We start from the raw sequence: 12,036 nt of genomic DNA, 5'->3' as shown, positions 1-12,036 counted from the left end.
TAGGAATGTGGACATCACAGTCTTTAATGAAAGCTGTTTGAGTCCCAGGAAGACTCTACACACTAGCGAGGGAAACTCTACTTATCTAAGGGTATAAGAATAAATCTATTCACACTGTGCTCTTTTAGTCCATCTCTTTATTGTTCTAAGTAAACTTCTCTAAATCTACAGCTTCTGTTCAGCTCTCACTCTTAGCTCCTTTCTTGATTAATTATCCATACATTTCTAACAGGAGACTCACTGCAATCCTGAGAAAGTTTCAAAACCCTCAAGTTCATAGCACATTCCTAGAATAGACATAAGCAGCAGAGTCATTACCATGGTTACACAAGGTTCTAAGATCTCAGAGGGAGGGGATGCAATGCCCAGTACAACAAACTCTGAGACACAGGTTTTTATCAGACTTGGCAAGCAAAGAATTGGCAGGCTTTTCTTGGTGTTTTATGTTAGTAACCTTGGCAGACACCTGCAACTCTGACTTTGTGCATAGCTATGAAACTTTAAACTTATGATCTATTTACAAAGGCCTTTAGTCTAGTTTAAACTTGCTCTTAAGTAAAAATGAGCTAAATGTGTGCAGTTTGTGTTAGACTCAGGAGAGATTATAATTTTCTGTGTTAGCCTGAGCAAAAGGAATAAAGCAGGCTTTAAGTGTCTACAGTCTTGTGGGACCATGGATCTGGCTATGAAACATATCCTAGTATATTTTCTACATATCAAAATTATACAGCTGAATGAAAAGTCATCTTCCTGACCACTCATAGATATATGTGCCCATAAGACTGAGATATAATCATGAGATTATATATACACATTTTATGAAAATATCATGAAACAGCCAATTCATTCAAAAGACAATAATTCCAAAACGCCCTGCATTCTGGTTTAACCCTCCATCAGAATCCTTGATTCTGGTGGGTTGACCTTTTGAACACTAGTTGTCATCTGCTGTATACTTCCATGGCCCTTTGCTACCAGTGCTCTCAATAGTTCTTAAAATTACTTCCTGTTGTCTGGGGGCAATGGCATCTTTAGGGGAGCCTGCAAAGAAAAATTGGGGGTAATTGTCAAGTACTGGGAGAGGTGGCTGTATCATTTGTTGTCCAGTCTCTGCATATGGGAAAGTGCAGGGCTTGTCTCAAGTCCTGGCTAAAGTGGTCTGTGAGGCTGAATCATCTCAGCTAGCCTCCTGGAAATTGTCCTGAGCAGTTTGTAGTCCAAAGCTGATCTTTGGGTGGTGTTTGTCAGCTTAGTGGCATTATCATAGTGCAGGTGGAATCGCCACTGTGGGACCCCATCATCTTTTTGGAGACTTCAAAGTTTGCTATTCTTTAATTGATCTGGGAAAGAGTTTCCTCCACGATGACAGGAAATGACTGAACTGAATTTGATATGGGGCATTTCATGATGCCAAAGAGTTAACTTGTCTGTCCCTTGTTGATCTACATTCATTAGTCCAATGCCTGCCCTTGCCACACCTTCTGTATAATCCAGAAAAGAGGGGTTTTCTGTTGGGATTATTCTTAGAAAAAAAAAACATTGTTTCTACAAATGCTGTTTATAATCCCTTTTTAGGTGACCTCATTTACCACAATTGAGAAATTGACATTTCAATTTTTCTTCAAACTTCTGAAAATCAACTCTCCTATCCAAGCATCATCATGGTTATGAGATTCAATATTGATTTTATCTCAGATCCATCCTTCTAAGGATGCTGATCTTGCCTTTAACAGGAATAATTATCAGTTTGCATTGTGCATTAGTATTTTTAAAAGCCAGAGATTCAATTATTTGTCTAACTTCTGAATTTGGTATCATTCTATTTGCTGCAGAAGTCAATCTATGTAAAAAAAAAAAATCAGCAAACGTTTCTTTTTGCCCCTGTATAACTTTGGTAAATGACTCAATTTTCTTTTCTACTTCTTCAATTCTGTCCCAAACATTCAAGGCTGCTGCACGACATAAAGCCAGGGTGTAGTCATCATATAGAGATTGTCTTTCTATATTAACATAATCTCACTTTCCAAAAAGTTGGTCTTGGGAGCTTTCCATACCTCTAACCCTGCTTCATTGTTCAATGGGCTTGGCCTCATCTTTGCACCAGGTCCTCCACTGTAATTGAGGATCAGGCTCCAAGACAGCTGTAATCAAATCTCTCCAGTCTTGAGGGATAATTCTATTACAAGTTGACCACAGTTTAACATCTGCTTCACAAAAGGTGAATGCATGCCATATGAGACTATGACTTCCTTGAATCTCCTCAAATCTAATATTTGCACAGGAGTCCATTCAGCTCTTACACAGCCTTGGGGATATCTATCATTTGGCAGTTCCTGTAAGGTTACTGGATAAATTAAGGTTGGTTGTTTGAAAACCTTAGGCTGTTCCTCTCTAACTTTATAATGCAATGCTGACATTGGTTCTCCTTTAAATTCCTCTGTCTGGGTCTAAATATCTCTATAATCTGTTTTAGTAAGTTTTTCTAAAACTTTTATCTTGGCACTCATATTAACCAACTTTTTAAATGATAAAACAAAAATGATCAAACAGATAATATTTATAATTGACATTATGTAAGTCTCACCTAAATTATCTTCTCATTTAATTGCTTCATTTTCAAACTGTCCAGTGCATTATCACACAGAGACCTAACTCCCTCCATTGTAATAGTGTTTCCCATTTTTTAATGTGGGGAAAAAACTCTTTTAACTAATTCTTTCCTTTAAGAATTCCCAATTGTCTCACCAAATCTGCCAATGATGATGATGAAGATGTGAGGCTGACTGCTTCTTTGTAGAACAGTGGAAGACCAAGCAGGTTTCAAGGCAGCTACCTAGGGTGGTAGCAGCCTGAGGAGGGCATCTAGGAAAAGCCCATAACTCACCAGGAGAAAAGAAGCTAAAGAGCCAGCTATTTACACGGGGGAATGTGCATGGGGGCCAAACGCCTATGGAGTTTGTTGCAAATAGGCTGCAACAGACAATCCCACAGGAAAGGAAAACCTAGCTGGTGGGGTAGTGACTCTGACTGCATGCAGCTCTGGCCTGTGAGGGTGGCTGCAAAGCAACAAGCAAGTGGATTTTTCATGAATTCATGCCCTAAAATTGCATGCCAGATGTAACACACAAATCTAATTGGTATGCCACAATTGGTTATTTTTTAAAAAATCAACAAGATTGAAAAACTTTTTGAACCGAAAGAAAATTCAAATTGATAAAATTAGAGATGAAAAGAAAGACATTACAACAGATGCCAAGGAATTTCAGAGAATCCAAAAGATATAGTTTAAAAATCTATATTCCAGCAATTAAAAATCTTTTTTTTTTAAATCTTAAGAAAGGGATGAATTTCTCAATATATGTGACCTACTAAAGTTAAATCAAGATCAAATAATCAATTTAAACAGATCAAAAACCCCAAGTGAAAAAGAATCAGTAATTAAAAGTCTTGAAAAGGCTCAGACCCAGATGGATTCCACACAGAATTCTTTGAGAGTTTACAAGGAGAATTAACACCAATACTTTTCTTTTTAATTCTATCAAATAGAAACTGAAGGAACATTTTGTAATACTTTTCTTTGAAGCCACTATTACTCTGATACCAAAACCACACGAAGACCCAACAAAAATAGAAAATTATAGACCAATATATTTTACGAACATAAAAGCAAAAATTCTCAATAAAATACTTGCAAACCATATTCAAGAACACATAACAAAGATTATCCAACACAATCAAATTGACTTCAGCTTAGAGATATAATAATAGTTCAACATAAATAAATCAATCTACCACATAGACAGAAAGACAAAACTCACATGATCCTCTTATTAGATGCATAAAAGGCCTTTGAAAAAAATCCAATATTTCTTCTTGATAAAAAGTCATAAAGGGATACAAGGGACATACCTCAACACATAACAAAGGCAGTTGACAGCAAGTCCACAGCCAATATCAATCTAAAAGGAAAGAAACTCAAATCATTCCACTAAAGTCAGGAAGAAGACAAGGATGTGCACTTTCTCCATATCTACTCAGCAGAGTACTTGAAGTCTTAATTAGAGCAATAAGACAACTGAAGTATCTTTATTTGCAGAAGATATGATTTTATACATAAACAACACTTTCAGCAAAGTAGCAGGCTACAAAATTGGATTTTAACATTGGATTTGGCAGTCATTTCTTGAATATGACATCAAAGGCTGGGTACCAATGGAGAAACAAATTAGACTTGATTAAAATTAAACTAAAAACTTATACATCAAAACATGTTTTCTTTTCTAAAAAGTTTTCTTATGTTGTGGAATATTATTTTAAGATGTGTTACGTTTGTTTATGCTGTGGAATATTTGTTTAATGATGCAAAGATGTGTTGTATTCTTTTATGTTGCATTTGTTTAACTCAGTGAAGCTGTGTTACTGTGCCTGTCTAAAACACCTGATTGGTCTAATAAAGAGCTGAACAGTCAATAGCAAGGCAGGAGAAAGGATAGGCTGGGCTGGCAGGCAGAGAGAATTAATAGGAGGAGAAATCTGGCAAGAAGAGGAGGGAGCAAGAAGATGAGGATGACGGCAGGGGCCAGCCACCCACCTATACAGCTAGCCAGAGAATAATAAGTAAAGAAAGGGATGTAGAATAGGGAAAGATAAAAGCCCAGAGGTAAAGGTAGACAGGATAATTTAATTTAAGAAAAGCTGACTAGAAACAAGCCAAGCTAAGACTGGGCAATCTGTGAGAAAGAATAAGCCTCTGTGTGATTTATTTGAGAGATGGGTAGTGGGCCTCCCAAAAGAGCCAAAGAGCAAAGAGTAAAAACAATCAACAACATTCTTACATCTACTAATTTTATTAGGGTGTACATATGTGTGACCATGCATGTGGAGGTCAGAGGACACTTAGCTGGAGTTGATTCTTTCCTTCAACCATGTGTGTCCTGAGGATTGAATTAAGATCATAAAGCTTGCTGGGCAGTGGTTATGCAGATCTTTAATCCCAGCACTTGGGAGATAGAGGCAGGTGGATCTCTGTGAGTTCAAGGCCAGCCTGATCTACAGAGTGAGTTCCAGGACAGCCAAGGCTACACAGTGAAACCCTGTCTTGAAAAACTAACTAACTAACTAACTAACTAAATAAATAAATAAATAAATAAATAACCAGATAAATAAATGAATAATTAAGCTTGGCAGATAGATAGTGTTTTTACCTGCTGTGCCATCTGGCTGACCCTCAAAAGATGTTTTCAAGAGAATAAAAAAGTCATTCATAGAATAAGAACTTCAATAAAAAAAAAACCTGACCTGAATCAAAAATTAGTAAATGACAGAAATATGTATTTCTCCAAAGAAGACAGACAAATATCCAATAAGTACATTATGCAAATGGTATCACTAATTATGGAATAAATATCACTCATCATTACAGAAATGCAAATACAGAACACAGGAACATATCATCTCATATCCATTCCAATAGCAAGTACAAAAACAAAAAACAACAAAAGCGTAAACCAGAAAACAAGAGCACTGGCAGGATGTGTAGAGACTACACTCAATATACACTGTTGGTAGGACTGTAACAAGATACAGAAAAGCAATACTGTGATTCTTTAAAAAGTTAAAACTAGAGCCGGGCGGTGGTGGTGCACACCTTAATCCCAGCACTCAGGAGGCAGAGCCAGACGGATCTCTGTGAGTTCAGGCCAGCCTGGTCTACAGTGCAAGATCCAGGACAGGCACCAAAACTACACAGAGAAACCCTGTCTCAAAAAACAAGCCAACAAAAAAGTTAAAACAAAAACATATATGATCCAGCAATTTTACTTTTGGCATATATACCCAAAATAATTGAAGGCATGTTTGTTACATTCATAGTCATAGCAGTATTACAGTACCTAAAATATGGAAGCAACCCATGTGACTGAAGAATGGATAAGCAATATATGGTCTATGTGAACAATCGAATTTCATGAGCCTTAAAAAGGAATTCTGACCCATGTGATAACAAAAATGAACCCTGAAGGTGTTATTAGTAAAATATGCCATCCCAAGAAGACAAATATTATCTATGAGGTATTTAAGTCATAAACCATGGAGATAACAAAATAACAATTGCCAGAGGCTGTAATGGGTATAAAATACAAGATGATGAGTTTTTGTGGCATTGTGGTTCTGATTGTTTTGATACTTTTAGGACAAGATCTTACTACAATGCCCAAACTACTCTTTAAAGTCCATAGGCTCATGTAATACTCCTGCCTCAGTTTCTCAGCCTCAGCCTTCCCAGTAGTTACAACTATAGGTACATGCCACCTAGTTTGCCACAGGTTAATATTCAGCAAATGAAAAAATTTGGTCTGTCAAAAAAACTCTGAAGAGTTGCAGAGAACTGGTATTGGATGTGGTCATGGCTGCCCAACATGTGAATGTACTTAATACTATGGAACTATACATTTAAAAACGATTAAAGACCAGGACTGGTGGTATATGTATGGAACCCAGCATCTGATAGGTTGAGACAGGAGGATCTCGGGTTTGAAGCCAGCCTAAGACACAGAGTAGGACCCTGTCTCAAATAAAAAAAAATTATTGAACAGGGCATAGTGCTGTAGGATAATGCCCTTGTACACTGGTTTAATAAAATGCTGATTGGCCAGTAGCCAGGCAGGAAGTATAGGTGGAGCAAGCAGAAAAGGAGAATTCTGGGAAGAGGAAGGCTGAGTCAGGAGTCACCAGCCAGACACAGAGGAAGTAAGATGACAAGGCAGAACTGAGAAAAGGCACCAAGCCACATGGCTAAACATAAATAAGAATTATGGGTTAATTTAAGTATAAGAGCTAGTCAGTAATAAGCCTGAGCTAATGGCCAAGCAGTTATAATTAATATAAGCTTCTGACGGATTATTTTATAAGTGGGTTGCAGGACTTCGGGGGGCTGGGCAGGACCTGAGAAACATTCGACTACAGCATAGTGGTACATGGAGATAGAAACAGAAGAATGGAAGTTCAAGGCCATCCTCAGCTATGTAATAACTTTGAAGCCAACTTAGGCCGCACAAGACCCTGTCTCAAACAACAACAAAAATGCAGGTTTAAGAAGAATTTTATGTACAGTTTATCACAATGAAAACTCTTTTAAAATGTAAATGAAAGCCAGGGTAGGGGTGGAGGTGGGGGTGCACGCCTTTAATCCCAGCACTCAGGAGGCAGAGCCAGGGGGGGTCTCTATGGGTTCGAGGCCAGCCTGGTCTACAGAGCGAGATCCAGGACAGGCACCAAAGCTACACAGAGAAACCCTGTCTCAAAAAAACAAAAACAAAAAAAAAAATTGTAAATGAATATGAATATATCAGAATTTTATTTTATTTTACTTTATTGTTTTTCGGAGCTGAGGACCAAACCTAGGGCCTTGCGCTTGCTAGGCAAGCCCTCTACCACTGAGCTAAATCTCCAACCCCGGACTTTATATTCTTAGACCTTACAAACAAATCTAATGTGTCTCTTAAAAAAAAAAAAGCATAAAAGTCCACAAAACAGAAAATTATTTTAAAACTCCAGAGCTACAGAGAGCACACCTTGGGTGAATTTACTACTGGCTTAGATAAAAGAGGAGATATTAAAGGCTTCCCGCCTCCTGGAACATAATGATCAGCCAAGGTATCCTCAGCGAGCTACCACTGGAAGAACGTGTAAGTTAGAGCTGCTTCTGTTACTGTGTACAGAAAGGGCTGGACCTAGAAATTATCCTTTTCTTTGTTCAGAAATAATCAGTTTACTAAAAAAAGATTCTTACCACTCCCTTGATACTGGATGAAAATATTAAACACACCTCAGGGCCCACCCAGAACCCACTATATTTTTTAAATGGCCAGCCATCCGTAAAGGTGTTAACTCTTCTATAAATGTGTCTTTTCATAGAGACCACAGTGCTCCACAGACAGGAAATACCAACTTGAGATTGTTTTCTTTCCACATGTGCTATCCTTGTAGTCAGGTCACAGATTATTTTCTGAAATGAAATGTTCAGGAGAGTTTACCCTGTACCTACCACAGAGAACGTTCTTTCCATCTCTCCTTGAGATTTCAACAGTATGTTAATGTTGTGATTCTTACGTTGTTTTCAAAATTAGCTGAGGCTTACCTACTCTTTTCCCTGCTGCTGCATTATTTCCACTCATTCCAATACCACCACGAGCAGACTACAATTAAAACACAAAACACCTACAGAGGTGAGTCAATGCAGAAGAGATCACCAAACATCAACTACTTGTATCCTATTATTAAAATGCTGATGGGCATCCACTGTAAATCACTTACTCTATTTACGTTTAAATTAACTTGGAATCTAATCTTGCTTCTTGTGATTATTTGTCCTTAAACAAGTAAAATTTGATAGCTTAGATAAGAGTCTTGACACTGGAAAAAGCCTTAATGAAACTATGTATCACTGAAAAACTACAGAATAACAATGAACCTGGCAGTAATGCCTGCCATTCCAGCACTTAGAAGCCGGGATCAGAATTTAAGGTCATCCCGAGAACCAGGCCAACCTTGGCTAAGTGGGAAACCTGTCTCAAAAAAATCAAAAAACAATCATCAAATATATTTCCTACAAATTAGATAAGCATTTTAGTGAAATGTCTGGGAAAACAATTTAATTGTAGGCATCTTTATTTATGTAAATAAAAGCCTAAATTTGAAATCGTCATTCACTACAAGACTTAACTAGGAGAATCAACTGAAAAGAAAATACTTACTAGAAAAAAATCTGTAGGTTCTAACTGGGGAGAACTTTTCCTAGTGTTTTCATCATGGAAGTGCTGGAAGTTTGTAGACAACCCAATTCCAGAGGGCCGAAGCCTGCCTGCCCCACGCGTGCTCTGCAAACTGTCTCTGCTTGCACTCCGTGCCAGTGAAGCCAAAAAGCCATTATTTACACAACCAACAGGCTCTTTGGAAGCTTTGTTAGCCATTTCTGTGATATCTCGAGCTTCGACTTTGGAAATAACATCAGATCTTTTCCCAGGCGAATCGACTTTAACACCTCGAAAGCGAGCAGTCCTAGAGAAAGAAGAATCGGCTATGGTTCGAATGTCCAATTCCCGCAGGGCATTTTGTGAAGTAGGCGCTGAGGGGTTGCCAGACTCAAAACATTTTGACTGTCTCTGTGGCTTCACCAGAGAATTATGTAGTGACACTGGTGCAGCACAGAGAAGTGGCGACAGGAGTCTGTTCTTGTGAGAGCTCGACTCTCGGTGGTTAAGAATTGCATTGTCTACTGGGTCACTGCTCAACACTCTTGCCACATGGTTCAGAGGCTGCTCTGCGGCTCTCAGCCCTCTATCACCTTTAGCGAGTGGGAACTCTGGAGTTACCTTCCCTATGCCTTCTACACCACTGCTCGAGTGCTCGACATCATTTCCTTCTGCAAATGGGGCAAAAGGACCTACTTCCGTCAGGAGCAACTCTTCAGACACACACTCTTCTGACGGTGGAAATAAGACGACATCATCCTCATTGTTAGATGGCAAGTTCCCTGAAAGGTGCTTTGTCCGCCTAGGCAGGGATGATCCAAGATGAAGTACGGAATCTGCAAGCTCTTTGTCATTTTCCAGTTCTATGTGGGTCATCTGAGGTAGCAGTTTGATGCTAGCCGTGGGATGAGACAGTGTGTTAATCTCCCAGTCATCCTCCTTCAGCAGTTCCTTTCTGAGAGATGATACTGGTCTGTCCGCAGGGGCCTGAGCTGCTGCAGGACTTGAGCCTGCATTCCCGGATGTCTCAGGGAGATATGCATTGCCAGGAGAAGGTAAACAAGATTGCCCGATGTGAGGCAGGACTCTTAACAGTCTGTGCCGGGCTGCCGCTGTGGAACTGCTGGGAGGTCGAGGGGCTACAGGTGGACGCGGTTTTAGCTTGACAACTTTCTTAGGCTACAAGAAAAGAGTGCACATGTAATTCCTCAACATAGTTATCGCTGTCCTTCAGCAAGAATCAGGGGAGAAAATGTTACTTACCATATTGACATTTTTGTTACCTCAATTTACACAGTGCTCAGTCAGCACTTGGGAGGCAGAAGAAGGGTGTTTGTCCTAAGTCTGAGGCCAGCCTGGTCTACAGAGTCCACTCCATGCCAGCCTAGGCCACAAGACGGGTCTTCTCAATACAAAACAACAACACTGAAATGCTTTAAAATGTTAAAAATCTTAAGATTATGATTGAGGATTTGTTATATTACGTTATTGACCATAATTTTCTGAAGATGTTAAAATAATTTTGTTTTATTTCCTGACAATTAATTCTTTCTCAGGCTTTTATTAAGCAGAAAATGTTGGTTATATGAGATACGGCATTTTTCCCAGTAAGATGACTGTGTATAGTTAGGTACTCAGAAAAAAAAGGTTAACAGAAGTAAACTGCTGACCTTGAGAAGGCTGTCCCTTTGTTGGTTTCTGTGGACCTACATTTCAGGAAAGGGTCTTACCCTAACCCATCACAGTAGCTGTGCCTCAACTGCTTGTGCAACCGAAATGTTTATAATGAAGACCTGCTTTTCTTCCGAGGCTGAGAGGTATGGATGCTTAGCAGGCAGAGGGCACACACAGGAACAAGCCTCAAAACAGAAAAAAAAAAAAGAGAGAAAGAAAGAAAGAAAAAAGTCCCTTGTGCAGTCGCTAATGGAGTCCCTTGAGATCTCACACGTGTTGTCACAACTCCCTGACAGAGAAACCAAGCCATCTTAAGATGTCTTTGGGAAAGGCTCTATGATGCCTGTGCCTGCTTCACCTGGGTGTGGGTCCATATGCTTCTCCCTTGGTTAACTTTGCTTTTGTTTCCTTTCTCTGTGTAAGCATCTTAGCCATAACACAAGTGCATACTATATACATGAACCCATCGTGTCATAAACCGAGGACAAGACCTGCCTGCCATAGAGAGTTTACATATCACAGAAAGAGTGAAGTTCAGAGCTCAAGAGAGGAGCCTCAGCTCTTACGCATAGTGATGGTGAGCAGAGAGAGGATGAACTGGAAGTCTGATAACATTCCAACAGCCTGGCCTATAAGAAATACATACTGAAAATTCAGTAGGTACCAGTTGAGAAAAGGAGAACTAGAAAGGCTGGATAGATGGAAGTCCCTGGCAAAGAGGAGCTGGCTCTTATAGCCACTTTCACCCTGAAGTCATTGTCTTGCCAACTTGCAGCTATATATCTACCAAAAAATAATTTTTCAAAAATGGAAATTGTTTTCTAGGCCTTAGAAATCAACAATAGTTGCTGAAACCTATGTAGTAACACGTATCCTCCCAAGTAAATAAACACAAAAACATCCAAAGAGATCAACAATATGAGCAAATAAATTTACCAATGACCCAAATCATCAGCAAACAGACAGAGAATATAAACTTCAAATTAGCTCTAATGTTGAAAATAATCAATGGAGGAGGCTCATTTGCAAAGCTTATGCCTGTGGTACAAGCAGGAATGCGGAGCTTCAAAAAGAAGGAGAGGAAGGGCAGCCTAGGGCTGATAAAACCAAAATAAAACATACTCGCAAAAGAGAAAATCCCACCTGTGTAAATACCAAAAAAATTTATATCCAGGATATGAAAATGGGCTAATAGAAGCCAAAAGGAAACAACCTGAAGTTGTTTGGGATCTATACTAATGATTAAGTTTTAAGGAGGCTCTACTGTGAGAGAGGGGTATAGAGAAAAAGATATAAATAACAGAATCAGAAAATCCACCTAGACTTCCCTGCAATGGGAGTGTCAATGATTAAAAACAACACAAAAAGAGTGTTCTTGAAATAAATTACCTCCCTACTTAAAATATCCTTATTTTATGTAATAGCCCATAACTCTTAATACTTACCTAAATAAAGTTATAAGAAAAAGAACAGAAAAGGAGGCAACAAATCTATATTAGAATAAAACAGGAAGTGAGAATCAGAATATTTTAGCACATACAAATTCTCCCCTAACATAACATAGCCAGAGAAACTTCACCACAATACTCCAGTCTAAATTAAATGTCTTTAG

General features: G+C 38.9%; 1 protein-coding gene across 8 annotated transcripts in view; it reads right to left on the bottom strand.

Annotated features, from left to right (window-relative positions):
- The window catches only part of Zfand4 (zinc finger AN1-type containing 4), an 86,209-nt gene that overhangs the window by 18,046 nt on the left and 56,127 nt on the right, over positions 1–12,036 (bottom strand). For 4 of the 8 annotated variants that reach the window (XM_059258438.1, XM_059258436.1, XM_059258437.1 and 1 more), the window contains 2 exons: positions 8,754–9,929; positions 8,138–8,195 (listed from right to left, as the gene is read on the bottom strand). In XM_059258438.1, the coding sequence (XP_059114421.1) occupies positions 8,138–8,195; positions 8,754–9,929 (1,234 nt within the window). Of the gene's footprint in view, positions 1–8,137; positions 8,218–8,753; positions 9,930–12,036 lie in introns of all 8 variants that reach the window. The other 4 variants (XM_059258439.1, XM_059258440.1, XR_009378366.1 and 1 more) reach the window with 2 other exon arrangements.

The sequence above is a fragment of the Peromyscus eremicus genome, chromosome 3 (genome assembly GCF_949786415.1).
Source record: "Peromyscus eremicus chromosome 3, PerEre_H2_v1, whole genome shotgun sequence".
Lineage (NCBI taxonomy): Eukaryota > Metazoa > Chordata > Mammalia > Rodentia > Cricetidae > Peromyscus > Peromyscus eremicus.
This window is presented reverse-complemented; position numbering and strand designations above follow the sequence as displayed.